Source organism: Anas platyrhynchos, chromosome 18 (genome assembly GCF_047663525.1).
Source record: "Anas platyrhynchos isolate ZD024472 breed Pekin duck chromosome 18, IASCAAS_PekinDuck_T2T, whole genome shotgun sequence".
Taxonomy (NCBI): domain Eukaryota; kingdom Metazoa; phylum Chordata; class Aves; order Anseriformes; family Anatidae; genus Anas; species Anas platyrhynchos.
In genome coordinates this window covers 9,448,370-9,468,209 of record NC_092604.1, presented here as the reverse complement: position 1 = coordinate 9,468,209, position 19,840 = coordinate 9,448,370, and the positions used below count along the sequence as shown (strand labels likewise).

The 19,840-nt window shown below is 39.0% G+C and overlaps 1 protein-coding gene across 4 annotated transcripts in view; it reads right to left on the bottom strand.

The window, feature by feature from the left end:
• Positions 1-19,840, bottom strand: part of AK8 (adenylate kinase 8) — a 77,019-nt gene that overhangs the window by 13,007 nt on the left and 44,172 nt on the right. For all 4 annotated transcript variants that reach the window (XM_072025394.1, XM_027470611.3, XM_072025397.1 and 1 more), the window contains exon 11: positions 14,550-14,691. In XM_072025394.1, coding sequence (XP_071881495.1) covers positions 14,550-14,691 — 142 coding nt within the window. The remainder of the gene's footprint in view (positions 1-14,549; positions 14,692-19,840) is intronic.

Genomic DNA, 19,840 nt, shown 5'->3' with positions numbered 1-19,840 from the left:
GCAAAAACACACCAGTTTTAAGAGAGGTTTTGTTAGGTAGAGACAGCCAACAGCTGGGTCTCAGGGTAACTCTTTAAAATGTGCCAGCTTCTCTTTGACGTTCCAGTTATGAACCATCTCCCAGCCAAATGCCACAATATTAAACTAATAAAATCCATCTCTGTCCTCTTCTGCTGGAAATGTTCTGTTTTGTGTAAAGAATTACACCAAACCCGAAAAGCAGAGAACCTCTGCAGTCCAATGCAGGTGTTCACCAGGGAGGCAAGAGACTTACACTCAGTGAATACTCACATTTTTCTACAAAGCAGAATAACCCTTAAAAGTCCCTGAAAGAAGGGGCATTTTTTTGGTCTCACTTCCTAGGACAGCACTCATATTAGCAGGGTAGGGGTTATCAATGTGGAAAAACAGGTGGGGAAAAATTTTTGCGGTACTAAAGAAAAAGTATTTTTCATATAGCTTGCCCCTGATGTTAGAAAGGTATTATGCCAAAAAAAAAAAAAAAAAGAGAAAAAAAAAAGAAGATAATACTAAATTACCTCCTTTACTCGGAAGTATTATATATTGTTAGTTTGTTCTTAGCTTTTGGATTAAGAAATGAAAAACTTTGCCTCATGATATTGGTTTAATAGGCGCTCTCTGAAATAAGGGATAATGATACCAGTTACACAGCAGGAAAACCTACCATTAACTAACCCATTGTGTGGTTGAGTAATGTGGAAACTGGATTGCCTGTTCTAGAAAATAGAAAGGTTGAATTGCTTTGGAGATAAAGATGATCCTAAACTCATCTAAGCGGGCAGTGCCTAGGATTTGAGATCTGATCAGCCATGTCCGTATCTGGACAGTTATACACCCAGCTGAAAGCCAGTATGTGATATTGGTAGACTTTGAATTAAACACCTCTGAAATTATATTATATCTATTGAATGTATTTGTCACAGCACCTGGGATAATAACTTGTTCATGTGCCCGTGCAGACAAATAGGATCTCGCACCCTGGTCCCAGAACCAGTGAACTGCATCAGTGTGGGCCTTACGTGGGGGGAAAGCAGAGGTGAGACAGAATCACTTTCTACCAATGACTGCTACCAGGAACCGTCAAAACCTGGCAATGTCAAGAAATCAGAAGCACTGCAGAAAAGTATTTTCTTTGTTGCTTTTGAAGTGCCCTGGATACAATCAATCATACAGCAAAAACTTCTATATTTTGGTTCAATGTGGAAAGGGCTATTTGCATTTCAATATGCTCAACTTATCCTGCCAATAAAAAACACGGAATCATGAAGAAGAGATCAGGCCACTGGAGTGAAAAACAAGAGATGACATCCTGCAGACCTTTCAGATAAAACAGCTCCTTGCTTGTAACATTTCTGTTGATGTCCCAATATTTCTGAATGATTGGGTTTTCAAATGAGATCAGTCGGCATGCAAATGAGCAAACAGGATCAAGACATCTCCCATATCTGATTGGATAGAGAAATTATCAAAAGCCCCTTTTTTCATATCAAATTTCCATCACAAAAGGTCAAACTTTCAACTCCCATTACTTTTGCTAACTGCATTTCACTCTGCCTGCCAGCTCATTGCTACTGCTGTTTTCAGAGGAAAAAAAAGAGAAGTAACAAATGATAACATCTTCTCCCACATCTGTCATCCAGGATGGACAAATATTTTCTAATCTTACTCTATTTTTCTCTACAGCACTCAAAAATCCTTGCAGCCAAAACATCACTTCTAACCTGATTAGCTATTCCTAGGTTGTTTTTATTTTTCTTACTGGTTCTCATATTTTTGAGCCTACAGACTGACAAGAGCACCAGCTGCGTTGCCAGAATGTTTGTTCTAAAATGTGGTCATTTAAAACACTTTTTGATGTGTGATTTTTTAAAATATATTTCCTTGTGTTGTCTGGCTGGACCAGTGCCTAAATACTCAAGTAATGAATGTTCCAGAAAAACAAAAGACAGAGACTCGGAGCATCATTTCCTCTGAAATCCTCAGGCAATTACATTTTCCCTTGCAGCCCATCCCTGACAACAAATGCTGCCCGTCCTTCTGCAGAATCTGTGGGTTGTGTGCTTGGATCAAAACCTACTACCTACTACCCCTCCTCATATTATTGTACAATGAACCAATTTATGGGAATCTGGTTTTGCCCAACATTTTTTTTTTTCTATCATGAGAAGTAGTCATACAGCAGAAGATCTACTCAAATGCACTCAGATTACCTTGTCTTTTGCACTAATTCCACTACTTCCCTTCCTGACTGGGAATATCAGGCACTCAGTCATACAAGTAACAGAGTGCCTGAGAACACAGCAAGTATTCTCTTCTAGTGCTGTTCTGTTGCCTGGAGAAGTTACTGCCTCTGGTCCACACCCAGCTTTCTCCGGGTTGTCCCCTGGTAGAAGCTGCCACCAGATCTGCCAGAAGAACAGTGTGTCCCTCCATGTCCCTCCGACAGATGTTTTTGTCCCAACAGCAGAGCTGACAAGTGAGTTTGTGTGAGTCTGAGGTTCCAAGGCTTTGCTCTGCCTGCTCAGAGCATTCAGCTCCTGCAAATTCAGAGAACTTACATGGTACGTTCAAAGACAGCAGTAGCTCGGAGCTCCTATGTCTCATCCACATAGGTTTAAAGCTGAATTTCGGAGCAGCTGAGATGGTCAGTTGGGCAAGCACAAAAAGATGAAGACATTAGTAGAAAGCACAGGACTCAATGTATTTTGCTGCTACTCAAAAATTCTCTCTCAACATTATCATCATTGTAGCATATATAACCCATCAGATTAGTACCTAGAGAGTTCTGCTCCTCTGATTTGCTCTGTTCTTCTTATTACTCAACAACTAAATGTTTCACAAAGCCATTTCCTACAGAAATATTTATGTTCCCAAATGTTTATTGGCCTCTCTGTCATGATCAAGCTTTTATGAGCACTCTATACAGAACTCTGAATTAAATACATAATTCCTTATCTATTGTATCTAGGCTCAGTGCTGTGTTTGTCTATTTTATGCAGCGAGGCATTGCAGTGAACTACACAACACCTCACAGAAAAACTAATTTATACAGTAAAGATATTTCTATCCACCACTGACTGTATGGGTTAGTGATTACAGACAGCTAATGAGAACCAGAAGGATGTAGGGTTTCAATTCCCACACAGACACTTATTTATCGTGCTAGGTTTCCTGAGCAACCTTTTTAGGTAATTTTGACACGTGTGCTGGAAGATGCTTTTTGTAAATGCTACACAGACACTTCTCCCTGACTTACTTCACATCACACAAGTGTCCACAGCTACACAGTCACTCTCCCTCAATCAGCGTTAACAGCTGGACTCTTTATCCTTGCTGGCAGCTGCTGGTCTTATGCAGTAAACAGATCAGACTGCTAGCCAGCTCCATGAGCTATTCTCCCAAATTACTTCTTTCATTTTTGATTTTCCATTCTTCTTCTCCTCTCCTTACGACCAAAAGTGCCTGTGGTGATTTGCAAATGTTTGCACGTATCTAGTAAACTACATCAGATCAAGGCAATGTTCTCAGCTTCTTTTGTACCCAGCAAATGCCAGCCCCAGAATGCAGCGAGACTTTGTGAATGTAAAATCAGCAAAATATTGGTAATTGTATTTTATCCACCAACCTTTACTCTTCACAAATCTATTACTATCGAAATATTAATCATCATGCCATCTAAATGGATAAAAGGTCATCCTCTGCAACGTTAAAATTTGTAGTGTTCTCTTTTTTTTACCTGGAACACATCTGGTCAAAGGTAGTTGGGGATGAACTGGGTATCTTAGTCAGTAGGTGAGGTCTGGAGTTCACATTATTTAATAATGGGCTCTTCAACGTAGCAGAAAAAGTCTAAAAAGATCCTCTGACAGGAAGCTGTATTTGACATTCCAGTATGCTCAGAACTACGCCGTGGTTTTCTAACAAAGAGCACCCATGTCGCAAGCTTCTCAGCCTTCTGCTGGACTGATTAGTGCAGGCAACTTTTAAACAGAGCGGCGTTTTTTCATCTCCACAATGTTCAAACAAGACTGACTGTATCTGTTGTGAATTACAATGTGTTTGGATTTAACCAGACAGAAGCTGACATCTAATCAAAGAGGAAAAGATAGATTTTTATTCTTTTTAATGGTTTTAAATAATAATTTTTTAAAAAAGATTCTTAAAAGGCCCAAAAAGTTTGCATAACTGTTTGTACCTGGTAATAAAGTGAAGGTAAGGGCACTCACTTTCACTTGCAGAACGTACATAGCAGGAAAGCCTGAAATACTTAGGGGTTATAGTTATTTTCTCCCTAATACAGCAGAGAATCCCTCCTAAAACCATAATGAATAAAATGCTTCTATAAAAATCAAACCATCCAGTTCTTCCAAGGGCAAAACTCAAAGGTTATATAACTATTAGGGATTTCATACAACCACACAAATTCACTGGCACAGCCCTGCTGAGTGCACTCGGTAAGAATTAGATGTATTTAAAACCATCAGACATTCCCAGGGCATTTTTGTAAGGGTGGGGGGGCTGGACCCAGAACAGGCTTACGTGTAGGCTTCCAGTAAAGAGCGTCGCTGCCATTACCATAAATCACCCCTAGAATCAGCAGTGATACAGAATCTTTCATTAAAAAAAAATAAAATACTGCAGCTTCTTTCAGAAGGACCGCCACTTGCCATTTCTTTTAGGTAATCAGATAGCTGTTAATTAATAAACCTGTCAGGTGAATCGTCCTGCTCCGGTCATCATTATCCATTCTGTAACAGAATCCTGCTATCATCACCGCTATCCACCCCATAGCTTCCAGCTCAATTAACTTAATGCTATGCAAATGAGCGGCTCTCCTCATCATTAGCTTATAGCCCACAAATGTTAATAACATAATTGGGCCTTCAACAGGGTAATTAGACACGATTTCTTCCATTAGTCTTACAAGGCTAATTATTGTTGATAGGAAAGAGGGGATGAGTCCCAGTGCTGCATGCAAAGAGGGGCATCTGGTTAAAGCAAATATAGACAAAACATCAACAAGGTAAAACAACAGTTGAGATCTATAGCAGGGTCAGGTAGGGGTGGGGGAGAGGAAGACAGCACGCTTAGAAACTTAGGAACCACTGGAGAAATTCTCTGCAAGTCAGGAAATAAAAACAAATATCCAGCCTGAATATCGAGCTCTCTATGCTTAGCAGGAAAACAAGATGATCAGAAGCAGCTCCTGTCAGGTTTTTGTAGACAGGACAACTTGGTAGCTGTACTGATTGAACTGCCTATGCTTGTAAGGCAAATGGAAAGAAGGACATCGGTGAGACCTTAAGCACTGAATCCAGTCCCAGATCTCCCTTGTCGTTATGTCCAAGCTTCTCTTCTGCCATCACTACTTTGCTGTATTTTATGGGATGATTTTTTTCTGAGTAATAGCTACTTACTGGAAGAATCCCAGAACTGGAATACATGGAATTCCTTAGTAACCACCAAACAAAACGCATTTCAGCAAATGTTCGCTGAAAGTTAATAAAACCTTGGGTTCAGTATTAATGGACTGGCAATAACTTTTTTAACAACAACAACAAGCAGAAAGTTTTCAGGCTGTAATTACACTTCAAATGGTGGTATGAAAACCAATGGAAGTTCTTATTCTAGTAATATCTACGTGCTCTCATACATGGCAGTTAGAAATGTACAACTGGAGACAGCATTCCATGAGGAATCTGCATTTTTCAAAGGAGAAAGTAATTTTTTAAACAAATTCAGCAAGTTTGCCATACCCATGACTTAGCTTTGATAGCTCAGTGTTTTACTGGAAACACAGCTAAGAAAATTATATATCAATCTGGAAAGTCTGAAGGCTCAAGGGGTTGAGAAGACATGATTTCTCTATTTCGTTTCTGTTCTCTTCAACTTTGGGGCCAATGCAAGGCCAGTACAAATCCTCTGATTTCACTGAATACATGAGGAAGAACTCTTCCTATATGCTTGGTCTGAAAATCAGTATAAACCATGTTCACAAATGTAGCAGCATTTCCTGGAGGTTAAATGAAATGCTTATTTCTTAACCTGCTATACCATAGTCTTCGGATAGCATAGTTTTACCAAAAAATCAGACTTCTCTGGATCAATGCAGTGCATATCAGTGGGATATTAATCAGCATTTGTATCAGAACAATCTTAGATGACAAATACATATATAATTAAATCTTGATCACATGCAAAGCATGATACAGGTCTTTCTAAACTCAGAAATACAGTACCTGTTAGAAAAGGACAAGATGAAAATCTCTGTGGGACAGAGGAAAGCCTTACCCAAAATGTATTTCAAGCCTCACAAAGGACACAGTTTTATAATGCATAGCTTTATGAACACAATGCATTTAGGGACAGAAATTATAATCCTTACGCAGCACAAAAACACTGGGTCACCACTTACACCTGAGCCAAAGGACGCCAACATAAGTGATAGTGATTAATACATTTATGTGACTGCAGGTGATCCAGACCAAGGGAATTAGATCCAGTGCACCTATCAGACACAGGGGATCATTCCAACATCTTTCCTGCAGAATAAACTATGACAGTATTCAGCTCCACTCTCTTAAATTGCCCTGCACTTGCTAAATTTACTTACTAGAAAATTCTGAGCAAATATCTTGTTCCAAGGCAAACAGCAGTAAATCCACTGATGTTTTAATGAAGATTACACTTTCTAATCCTCATGGTAATGACAAACTAGTCTCCATTCAATATGCAATATTACTTGACAGTTTTAATCACCCAAGCCGTATTATATTTGCTACAGACTGATGCACTTGTCTTCCCAGATCTTCAGCATGGAGAATCTAAGCAAAAGCAGCATAATGCCTGTTCTGCCTGTGGTTTTCAGCTCGGGCCAATTTTGCCAGCCACACTAGCTCTGAGTAACAGCTTACTTTGGGATTAGTCTCAGATCCAAAGAGACTTCTAAATCAGAGCACGGCTGGCACAATCTTGTCCTAAGTTTTTAATTAAAAAATCTTGAATTTTAGGAATCATAGAGTTCAAAGGTAAGGCATATTTCTAATGTATTTGAAAGTGACTGCCCTGGTGAAAAATAAGACAGCAAATGCAGTAATGGATTTTCATAAACTAACCTTTAACATGTACAGATATAACAGTGACCTTTCTAAATTTACTGAGAATATTCAGCCAGCTTTTGCTATCACACCACTGAAGTAAATGGCAAGTGATCAACCACCTGAGATGCTTGACAGCACTGGCCAACCCTCCTTTTCCTATTGTGCTTTCTCAGATACTGTCTCTATCCACTGTTCTCAAACATTCAAAACACCCATTAGTTTTATCAATATGCATTCTTTTACCCAGTGTGTATTAAAATGTTGCCACACCACTATAATTGAAGTTTTCCTCCCCCAGGTTTATTTTTCAAGTTCTGATTCCAGTTGGTTCTTGAAATAAGTGTTTCCCTTACAAAAAGCTCCTTAATCTCAAAAAATAAGTCTCGTGTGTATATGGTTCTTTTTGTGTGCAAACTACTGATGAAATTAAGGTAAAATTTTGAAAAATGACTGCTTTAGTCCATGAAGAAATATTTAGAACTGACAACAGGTCTGTGAGTTTGGTAAGCTCTCAGGGATGCTGTTAGGATTTTTATTCACAGGTTTGGGTCACCAAAGCAAAGAGAATTCAGAGGGGAAAAGCATAGGTTAGATGATCTGACTGCTATTTAAATGGTAACACTTTGATTTCCCATGACTATTTCATTCTTTGAACAAAAGTTGTCTCAGGTGAATGCCCTGAACTGTCTTTGTTGATTTTAGAGATCAGATCCATGAAAGTTGTCATTGTGAATTAGGGTTTTAAAAGTCTGGTTCTTCTTTCAGGCAGTTCTCAGATCAACATACTCTCCCCTCACAAGATGGAAACGCGCAAGTTCCTAAGGTATCGACCACAGGACACCCCTGCTCTCAGGTTCCTGAAAAATATGGGAGGAGATTTTCAGTGCAACCACGGCAGAACTTGGCTACCAAGTTCAGTAATCTTCAGTTTCTTGTAGGAAATCTCTGTCTCTTTCTCTTTCTAGTTAGGTGTTAAGTTCAGAAAGGCAACCTTTATGCACGTGGCATCTTTACAGAAAAATGGTTTCAACATAAAGGAAAACAGGACAGAAGTCTTCAGGTTTCCTAATGTCTCTTCTTTTTTAAGGGTAGCAACTGCAGAAAAATATCCCTTCTTTCAGCAGCAAAAGGAATGAAAGGATTCTGCATGTGGTTTTGTGTCCTTAAAAAAATAATAATAAAAAAATCTTGGCTTAGAAGTAGAAGCTTTTCTTCTTTCTCTTCCTGGAGACTTAGGAAGCTTGCTGAGATCAGAGATCTCCTTAATTGCTATATCCAGGATTTCACCAAACAAACTCCAGCCATCAAAAGGAGCTTGTATGAGGTGACTTCTAAAAATAATACCTGCCTCCCATAACTGAAGCCAAATATACCTCCTATTCTTGCTGGAGCAGAGTTAAGAAACGAAGTAATGTTTGCGGTAGCAAATGCAGCATCCCACAGAAAGTCCATAGAAGGATTTTGCTATTCAGATGAGTGTTATTTTAGGAGCAAAGAGAGCACAATCTACTATGGAAGAAAAGGAAAACGGAGAATAAGGATTCTCCATTGACGACCAAACCTTAGGAATCTGTTTAAGGAGCTGCTTCTGTCAGTTTTGTGCTGGGCTAAAGGCTGTGTGTGTGCTGCTTTTTGCACTAAATGTGAAGAATTAGTTGACACTATAAAGTAACCTGTGGGCATGACTGCTTGATACAGCCTCGATGCCAGAGCAAATGTATGCCTTTTTATGCACAGCTGTTACGCAAAAGGTTAATGGGATAGTATGCTTCCCTGAAATATTTTGCCTATTATGCAATGTTCAGTGACACCTCTTGCAGTAGAGGTGGATCAGGAAAACAAAGGTAACTGCCTTCATTAAGACCTGTCGATGAACAAGGTAAGTCTGTAAAGACTTGCACCAAGAGACCACACAATGACTGAATTATTGTAGCTCAGAAAAGGCTACAGGGGTAGCAACCGTGGATTAAAAGGATCCCACTCACTCAGTGGGAGCAATCAAGCAGACGAGTCAATCACCAGTCCAGGTGAGAGGAAGACCTGTTCATTATGCCTGCTAAGCACAATCTATACTGAATTTTGGTGGGGAAAAACCCTTGTATTTGTCTCTAGGCCAGGGTGTTCTGCTCCCCCAGAGCATAGCTACACAGTTAATGTATAGTCAGCATAGCTAAGAGGGTGAGCACATCATTTTCCAAATGATGTTTCTATTTCATAAGCATACCATTGATCTGTGGAAGATCCTCTGTCCTGCCCCCTTTAGCTCCCAGTGACTCTCCCATTAGATTTTACTGGACCAGTCTGCTTGGCATTGAAGATTTCAAGGAGGAGGATGTGCGTACCTATGGTGGGAGCATTGATGTGCAAAGTGATAATAAAAAGGAAAACAATTAGCATTAGTGAAGACAACAGACAGTAAAGAAAATGGCTCTAGTAAGAAGGAGGTGTTTCTAATCAGAAGAGACAAAAATCAAGAACGATTGAAATGGAAATCGATTATTTTTACTACTTTCTTTAAAAAATAAGCCATAGGTCATTTGGATTTACCTGTTTCTTCCTGTCCCTTGTGTATGCAAAATGTATTGTACTGATTTAGTGTCTTGATTACCAAGTCATTTTTCTGCATTTTTCCCTTTATAAAATTTCTTCTTTGTTACTCATAATTTTTTTAATGCCATCAATTAAAAATACCTCTATTATGAATACACAATAGCTATCATTTAAATTAGGCCAAAGGTTTAAAAATGCCCTGTAAGATTTTTCGTGTCAGAATAATTCAATCACTATTATGTTTCCTTGATGCAACTATTTTGGGACTTAGCTTGTTCCTTGATAGGATTTTAATTAAGTCATTTACATTTAATTTCCAAATATGTAGCTGTTACAGAAGCCAGGAAGGAAAGGGGGGAAAAAAAAGAAACCTGAAGACAGCCTATCTTTAACAAAAATATTTCTGATATAAAAAATGAATCTGAGGAATACATATTCAGTGATAAGTATTCCAGTCCATGTCTGGTAAACTCTCAGATAATGGCAGCATGGTAGGGTCACTGGGGTTCTATTAGCTCAATTAATGAGGAGTAAGATAAGGCTAACACCTAGCTCTTCAAACGGCTAAAAAATAGAGCTGGTAGTAATGGAGTTATTAACCTTCACCAGCCATTGAATTTTGCTGCTGATTCAAACTCCATTTCCTAGTTCAGGCCTCCATTAATAGGCTGTTTATTATCCCTAATCCACACTGGGATCAGCTGCAGAAATATGAAAGCCCCATGTAAAGACCAAATAGTTAAAAAAAATATAAATCTTTTTTTTCCATTATGATTTTTCCCTTTTGTTCTCAGCATATTCACAGATTCTGTCTCAGAAATTATGAACTTCATTATTCTAAACTGTTTGAATACCAGTTCTTAGTAGTGTGATGAAAAAGAAGTGTTAAAAATACGTAAAAAGATCGCGTAACTGGGGATACAGCCACATCCTTTTGAAGACCAAATAAAACAGAGCTGGAAACTTGTATTGGAGAAGCTACTGCTGTTTGTTTTCTCTAATGGGAAAGAAAAAGCTTTAGCATTGGCAAAATGAGTATTTGAAATATATTATACACTTCTTTTGTTGTACCAGTAGGTCAACCCTTAAGCTCATCCATCCCCTCCTGAATTTTGTCCATTTAGTGTGTTGTTGGCCATATTTCTTTTGTGTTTCCTGAGATGGGGACTGACAGCATCATTTGCCTAACACAGGGAGACTGTTTGAAGTTTGTAGGTACTATTGTAATACAATTAATCAATACCAAGATACAACAATCGACCCTGGATTCAGAACAGATGGAAAAAACAATGCAAGTGATGTAGCAGAGGCACTGGGAATCCCAGAACACCCTTAGCAGTAGACCCCACTGGAACAGATGGAAGGAGTGGTTTTATCAGTTTGTAGAGAACTAACACAAACTGCGCTATAATTTTAACTACAAAGATCTTGAGTTAGAGGGTCCTTAGGCTCTTTCTCACTGAGTTTTCCAATATCATTTCAATGAAAGGGACTCTGTGTAGTTACTGTTATCTACACACGCAAGACGCTCCTCCAAAATTTATCACAGAACCATTTTATAACAGCAGACGTTAATGGAGATCCAAATAAAGATATAAATAAAATAAACACATCTGTGCTACTATACATACATCCAGCATGCAGTGCTACCCTGAAAACTGAGTGAAGTTCTGGTTGTCACATCGTAGAAAAGAAACAGCTAGAATAACTAGAAAAGCTACAGAACAGCAAGACAGCATAATCAGATGAGTGAAATGACTTCCAAGAAAGGAAAGGATAAACACATCAAGATTCTTTGCATAGGAAAGAGACGGCTGAATCAGAATATACAACAGGATATAAAATCAGGAGTGTTACAAGAGGATGAACAGGGAAGGCTTATAAATGTTTCTCATAACAGAAGAAAGGAACCCCCCAAAACCACAGTTTTCATACGACACCCAATTAAAAAGTAAAACTCCTTTCTATATGATTTGATTGAGGCCAAAAGTATAACACGTGGAAAAGGGACTATAAAGTCAAGGAAAATGGGCTATTAGACATAGTTGTCCAGATGACCCTCTGGCTCAGGGAATCTGTAAACTGCTGATTGCCTTAAACTGGCCTGGAACCAGCAGACAGCTGGTCATGAACCAGCTGAAGCTAATGACGAGAGATATACAACAGATGACACTGTTGCTGCTAAATCTGATTTTAACTATGTTTGGGAGAGAATAAGAGACAAGAAAGATCTTGCAAAATACTAAGAGTTTTCTGCATATTAGACCTACCCAGCGCTATGCTATATATTTCTTGTTATATATATATAATGCTTGTTGCTTAAACATTAACAATGAAAAAAAAAGCTAAAATATCTATTTACACTCATTTGGATGAGGAACTGAATTCAGTCCTTTGCAAGATCTGAGCTTCAGATGCCAACCTGTAATTGTATTTGGATTCCCACTTACCGTAGGCACTAAGTGGTTAATGACGTTCTTTCAGTAGATAGCTGAGAGACCACTAATAGATTCAGCTTCTTATTTGCCCTAAAGGCTGCCACAGTTCAATACGATTAGGATCCTGTCCACTTAAGCGATAACTGCTTCATGGGGAGGAACACAGAAAGCAATACATGGCTCTCCTCTCAGTATAGGAAGAGTAGTTCTTTGGGAGACAGGTTTTGTCTGATACAAGGCAGGTTTTCCTGCACCAGTCTGTAAGCAAGCCTTTGCTCTTCTGCAAATTCTAATTTAACGAAAACCTTATACCTTACTTTTTCACTGGAAAATGAATTATTTTCCTTTTTGTTCCAGGGCAGGTCTTTGGATACAGTGGCTGATGCTGTATGAGGTTTTTTTATTATTACATTTTAACAAACTTTATAGCCCATTTTGTTTGTTTTCAAATAACTTTATTTTCCTTCTTTTCTGTCATCAATTACTAGCTTTGTTTTTCTTTTCATAAGATGGAGGAGTCAGGAGACTGATCCTGCTCAATGCTGTATAATTTAGTATTATGTGTACTAGCTTTATGAGGTGGGAGTCAGATAAAACATAGTATTTGAACACTAACCATTTATTAGCTCTAAGGAATAGATTTATGACTTGACAACCAGACAATAACTCTGTGTTCTGATCAGCCAAAGAGGTCTACTTTGAGTTCAAAACACAGAGTAACATACTCTTTCACAAATAATTTTGTTTACTGATGTGACTAGATTTTAATAATAAACTTGATATATATGTAAATTTATTTTAATCTAATTTCATCAACAGAGTCCTCCTAAAAATGAGACTTTGTAGATTGTTCTATGTCTGATTTATAGATTTCTGCATCCTATTCCCAGATTGATTTCAAGGCTATAATTCTATCAGGGTTTTCTCCTGATGTCAGAAACACTACCTCTGCAGATAGTGTTTTATAACTAGCATCACAACTGCAACTGAATTACTGCCCTGCTATCCTATGCTGCAATATGTCCTTTTGTTTATAATCACCCTCTCTCCCTTATACACCTACTACTTCAGCTGCATGGAAAATAACAGCTCCAAAATCAATCAGGTAGTATGATGTCTGTTTTTGTCCCCTACTTCAACCCCTATGTAAAACAGAGGGGACCAAATTCTTAACTCAGATATGAATGTGCATAGCTCTTTAAAGAAAATGGAAGCTGAGCAAATGGATGAGTGCAAAATTTCTACACAGAGGATCTTATAACAAGTTGTTCTTCCTCACTTGATGAGGTCTCGATCCTGCAAAGGAGCACACATGAGTATTCACAGTGATCTCATGTACTCAGATACTTGTTTAGGGACTCAGCACCTTCTTTTTAAGTGCATATGAAGAATAATCCATGGGAAATGTTATTTAACTGAATCTAGCATAACTATCAAAATTCCTTCTCTCTTTTTTTTCATGAGGTAGACTCTTATTTAGGATGTACTTTAAATTACTTTCAATAAAAGGCTACTGCCATTTTCACATAATTTAATTTTCAAGGCTTGATATAGGAACTGCTCGCTCCTTCCTTTTTCACTCTCCTCTTTTCTCTTTACAACTCAACCTTACACTTTACATCTATCCACTGTAAACAGTACCCTGTATAGGCAGCGTGAGGGTGCGGAGGGCAGGCTGAAGGCAGCTGTAGAGAAGACACAGGAAGAGTACCTTTCCCAACTTAAACCCTTTTAAGGACAAGCATTTGGAAAACATAAAGACCATAAAGTTCCAATGCACAGCTTTGGAGTGGATGTTATGTCAGCCAGTGGTATGGACTAAACCAAGAACTCCTGTAGGGGAATGGAAAAGACTTTCGATTTTGATGAGTAGGCCAACATTTCAAATGCTCGCAACCTTTGGACTAGCTGTGAAGAGTAACCCCATTTTATTTGCCTGGATGTCATAACAGCTCTCTTTTGATGCTCATTTCTCTTATATTACATTTCTGAACACTTCATTATAGCTCAAATAAAATATAATTCTCATGTTGTTTTTAATTATTTCACAAAACCCAAAAGTCTCATAATGAGCTCCTTGCAGTGCTAATATATTTCCATGATATTATGCCAATGCTTAAGTAAGAAGATGTAGATCCCCTTCCTGCTGCAAATAAAATACACCTTCTGATATAATCCATACTTTAATCCGTTTCTTATGGATTGCCTTTAGAGGTAACTGAGACAAACAACCAGAAGAACAAATTCTCTCTTTCACAATTTGGTCACCTGGTGGATTTGTAAGGCCAGTGCTCTATTTCCCACTCTCCAGGGATAAGAGTCCTTTTCCAGATGTGTAAGGAATAAACAAATAAGATGCAGCGGCCTATATAATGTCAGCAAAGATCTGTGTCTTTCCACAGACTTGTCATATATGTAACATGCTAAATATGTACCTTACCTGTTTGGAATAATACGTGCTTTTTGCAGCTCTTCTCCCTGTTCTATGTCTCTTGGGAAGCCACGAAGCACCCAACCGTTGGTCATGCAGTCTAGGGCATTTAGGCGATCTGCCAGGATCTTCATAACAATGTTGTCTGGGACTGCAAAGGATTAGAAAGATGATGTTTATTTTGTATGCTGAGACTGAAATTAAGGAGGTTACACGCTACCTTTTTCTGGTGAGACTGCTACATGAACTAAAAGACAAAAAAATACAAACATGTTTACACGTGACAGATTTTGGAAAGAGGAACTACTGCTGACTGTGTCTGTTTACTGATTTATCACTGAAACCCCAAAATCATAAGGAACTGTAGGACTACAGCAAAGTATTTGGTAAAAGCAGATGCTCCCATAGCTTTGCAATGTACTTTTTCTCTTAGCCATCCTCAGCTGATGTCACATCGAAGCATGTGACATAATCTTATAAAAATGCAAAAATAATGACCTGAGTTGTGTAAAAGAAATCCTAAAACAGGGAAAAAAATGTCTGTAGCACTCTGTATTTAACTTAGGAGACCATAATGGTTCTACCATAGCAGGCTAGAAGTGATATTTCTCAATTTTGCCCAAAGGCTTGAAGATTTTATGACTGAAAACAAATTTGTAAAATGTATTTCAACTACTGTAATTACTACACCGATGACTCCATAATTTTAGAGATAAAAGTTCTCTTTCCTCTATTATTATTTATCTTTAGGACAAGAGAGTAACAACAGCAAGATTCTGATCAGGCTTGCAATTACTCTACAGCTTTTAAAATTGTATTTATTCAGACACAGTAGTGAGGAGGTATCCTGCATATTTTCCGCTATAGTCTTCATAAGTAAAAATATTTTTATCAAGATACTTAAATTTACATCTCTTTTTTTTTTTTTTAATAGGAGAATTCATCTCATTCAACAAGAGTGACTATAAATTTTCCAAAGATCTTGCAATGTATTAGGTTTCCAGTCAAATAACTGAAGAAAGGTCAGCAAAATCACCTCAAGCTACTTCCCAAAGAAGCAGCCAAAACAATTTGCAAGAAGCAATGAGAGCCCCTTCTCTTTATTTGTACAGTATGTCTAATACACTGTTGCCTCTCCTGGAAACAAGCAGTAAAAAATGCTACATAAATCCACATCACGGGATGTTGATGTTTTGATACTCACCCTGCCATTGCATCTGCATACAAAAATACAACAAGTTCTTGTAGGAGAGTGTATGCGTCAGACTCCTAACAATGCAATTCGCTTTAGGACTAGCTGACAGGAACACGCCTGTATTTTAGTGGAGTATATTATTGTCAGTGCACATTTATACCCTGGATACAAGCAGGTTTTAAACCACAATAATAGAATCCATTTGCTTCCTGAAATTTAACATTTCCTCAAGACTTATGCCTCTATCGTGAAATTCATTACCTCACCTTCAAGTAATCAAATTACTGAGTTTACAGAATTGCACTCAGAACTCAGTGTACCAGCAAAAACAGAGGAAAACCACAGGGAATTAATTAGAAGACAGATTAGTGTATTAATTGAGGATACCTGCTTCACATTATTAAAAAATAATAATCAAACCCAAGTTAAGGAAAGCACTGTTCTCCATCTGCTAAAAGAAAAAAAAAAAAAGGAATTGAATAAAATCATTACCAGTCACTTGACAGAGAGTAAAATGGCAATGCAAAACTAGGCATTCCATTAAAAATAGGATTCATAAAATTAGCAGCAGGCAGAAACATTATTAGACAGATGTTGCCTATCTGGCTATATGAGACCTGAGCTGCAGGCAGACATGCTGGGGATAAGAGGAGAATTAACTGAGCTCTTTACAGGTCAGTTCTTCTCCCCAACCTCCACGTTACAAGAACTAATACTAAACCAAGACATGCCAGGAAAAAAATAAAAAATCCCTCTTGCTCTTTCCCCAAAATGTATTCCATACAAAGACTGGTGGAATTTTCCTGGTACTCATGAATTTCTGGCTGTAACATTAAACTTGCTATCTTGATGTGTGCTGTTTTATCATGATTCCTGTTGGAATCATTAACATAGATTGACAAAGATGCCAAATGATGTGATTTTTTAAACATTTTCAGAATGCTTACAGACATCTCTGCAAGGGAGATGAATGAGTCCTACAAACCCATGCGTAAAATTGCACTAAAGCAGGATTCTGCCAGAGCTGACGTTCTCTGTCAGATGAACAGGGAATCGGGGCAAGCACTTAAGCCCCAGGAATGGCAGAGAAAAATAAGTGGATACAGCACGCTCTCCATCTTTGGAGGTTCTCCAGTTCCAGGAGTCAAATTGCTTCCAATCTGCATATGGCTAGGAGAAATATCTACAAGAAATTAAAACGTAATTGTGATGGAAAGCAGGAAACATCTCCTCATCTGATCACTTCCCATCAGTCTTCTGTGAAGCCTGAGAAGCAACCGTGTTGTTGGTTTTGTTTTTTCCTCCAAAAGAGGAAAAAAATCTAGCAAGATGATGTAACAATTAATCAACAATTTAGCTAACACCACATCAGGTTGTTGGTTCTTTTGAGCAGTACTGGGGATATGTGGTAACCCTGATACCTTGCTAATTTCAGTGACAACTGACTAGAAGGTATCAGCAGTGCACTTCAGATTGTTTGTACACTCATGTACATATATACATCACTGAATAATATAGATGCTTACATATTTTCTGTGCCTCCCTCTAAAGCTTGATGGTGAGAAATAAAACATAAACAAGTCAGACAGCAAGCTCTGCTCTCCTCTTGATTAGCAAACATACCTATCACTTCAACACAATAGGGGAACATAGCTTGTTGGCTGTTCAATGGCATTACAAAGTACATCAGCTGCCCTTGAACAGGAACAGTCACACTTAAAACAGCTGCATTAAAACTGTAAAACATCTTCCACAGACCAGAAAGAAAAAAAATGAGGGAAAAGGAAAGAAAGAAATCAGTATTATTTGTATTTGCTGTGGTATAGACAGAGTAGGTAATGAAGAACTGTGCAGTATGGTATTCCTTTTCACTCATGTGGAACTGTCTCTGGAATGCAAGGAAAATTAATAACCTATAATTGGAGTGGCACACAATCTGTAAGTAACTAGCCATAGGTCTCCTGGCCTTTAGCACATGACCCAAAGGGCTATATAGCAAAGCAAAATTTACAGCTTTTCTGATGAGACAGTCAATCTACACGTTTTAAGTAGATTATGAAGCACAAGAGCTTTGAATAATCAATTCCTTTTCAACATAAGCTTCTGTGAGTTTCCAACTCTGAAAGTTGGGGAAATGAAGCTCTAGAGAGGTTTTACTTTATCATTAGAGAGGTCCAAAGATAAGTTTCTTGTAAAAATTACAATTTGCTACAAAGAGATAGCCAGACTAGGAAATGTGGCAGCACATCTCTATTAAGGAGCAAAATCCAGGTACAGGAGTAAAATCTACCCTCAGAAGTAATTCTGCAGAGCAGCTGAGCTACGATACCCAATGCTGAGAGCAATGTACGTAGCTGTGGACCAAGTTCATGGTGAGCCTCAGAAACAGCATACATGGCAGAACAGGGCCACAATCAACCTCATATAGAAAGGCAATTCATTCATGCATATGTTCTTGCCTAATGTCAGTACCATACGACATATTTCCTTTATTTTCCAGCCTGTCTCGGACACATTAATAGGCTAGACTACACAGTTGAATTAGCATCTGTGGAGCTACGTAGTGATCTAATCAATTCAAGGGTAAGATCAGGCAGGACACAGGGAACAGAAGCTTAAAGTACTGCTGCTCGTGCTGGAACTGCTGCATAGACACCTAGAGATTTTCTGTCTCCATGACTGTCAATCAGCACCTTCCAGCAGACCATTTAAAAATAAATTTACTTCCTAGAGCTTCAAAGCTTTTCACAAGTAAAAGGTACTCCTCATTGAAAAGTACTTCCTCATGAACTCATGGGAGTGTGGCCTATTAGCTCTTGCCCAACCCATAGATCTGCACGACTAATAGAAAACCCTATCAGGCAATCAGTTGACAAAATCATACCATCTGCTCAAGACAAAAGTAACAGAACATTAAAGGCACAGTCTGAAAGGCAAAAACAGTACTTGAGAGATTACACGGCACTGTTCTCCAATAGCTTCAATGCTGTCAGTGCTCCAAGCTATACAATTATCATATTTAAATTGATTCCTCCTCCATATACTTCCCTTTAAAACGGACTTTTGATGGGTATTGACTCACTTCTCCGATGTTATAAACCCTTGATTCAAAGTACAGCATAAATGCATTTGCAGGTATAAATTGTCAGCTTCATGCTATAAAAAGTTTAAGGTCCTTTAGACAATATTGTCCGTTCACTCTTTATACTTCTCTTGCAGATTTTTTTTTAGCTAGGTCTGAAGACTTTCAGTGCTAATTCAGATGCCTGAGGCTTGATCCCAGTACTTGACAGTTAACATCTTGCCCTGAGTATAAGCTACTGCCAAAGGCTACTTTCCTGGGTTGTCCTGTCAATCCTAAAATTAGCAAAGCATGCGATTTGGTTATTTTATTGCTCTATGAACTCAGCTTTATTCACATTGGCTCATTTTATTTGGGTCTTTCAGAGAAGCATTCTGTTTTCTTGCCTACGTTACAGCCCTCAGATTGCCTCGATTTATTTCTAATGCATTCGAAAATGATTTCGCAGCAATTCACCACCACGTAAATCTGACCAATAGTTTAACTAAATCCTGCCAGTGCACCAGACGCCTGAAAACGGGCTTTTTATTATTTTTTATTTGTTTATTTCAGAGCAAATCCCGACTCCTGCACAGAACAAGAACCACAAAACCCCACAAAAAAAGCGAGGGGGGGTTGGCGGCGAGAGGCCGCCCTTCGCCCCGGGGCAGCGCCTGGGCCTGGCCGGGGGAGAAGAGCCTGGGCCCGGCCCGGCGGTGAGGGCCCGGCCCGGGGGGAATCGCCCGGGTTCGGCCGGGGGGGAATCGCCTGAGCCCGGCCGGCTGGGCCCGGCCTCTCGCTGGTTGTGTGCCGCCACCTGCCGGGCACGATGGCACCGGCATGGCCAGGCCGGGCAAGCAGCTTCCAATCGGCCCCGGTCTGGGCTATTCGCGAAAATCGCGGGCGCCGAGCTCCCGGCCGCCGCCGCCGCCTCTCTTCTTCTCTCGGGGCCGGCACATAAAGAGGCGCTGGAACAAATAAAAACCGGCGTGGCATGTGCAAAGCACTGCAACGCGTGTTTAATAATCTCGTCAGATGGAAAAC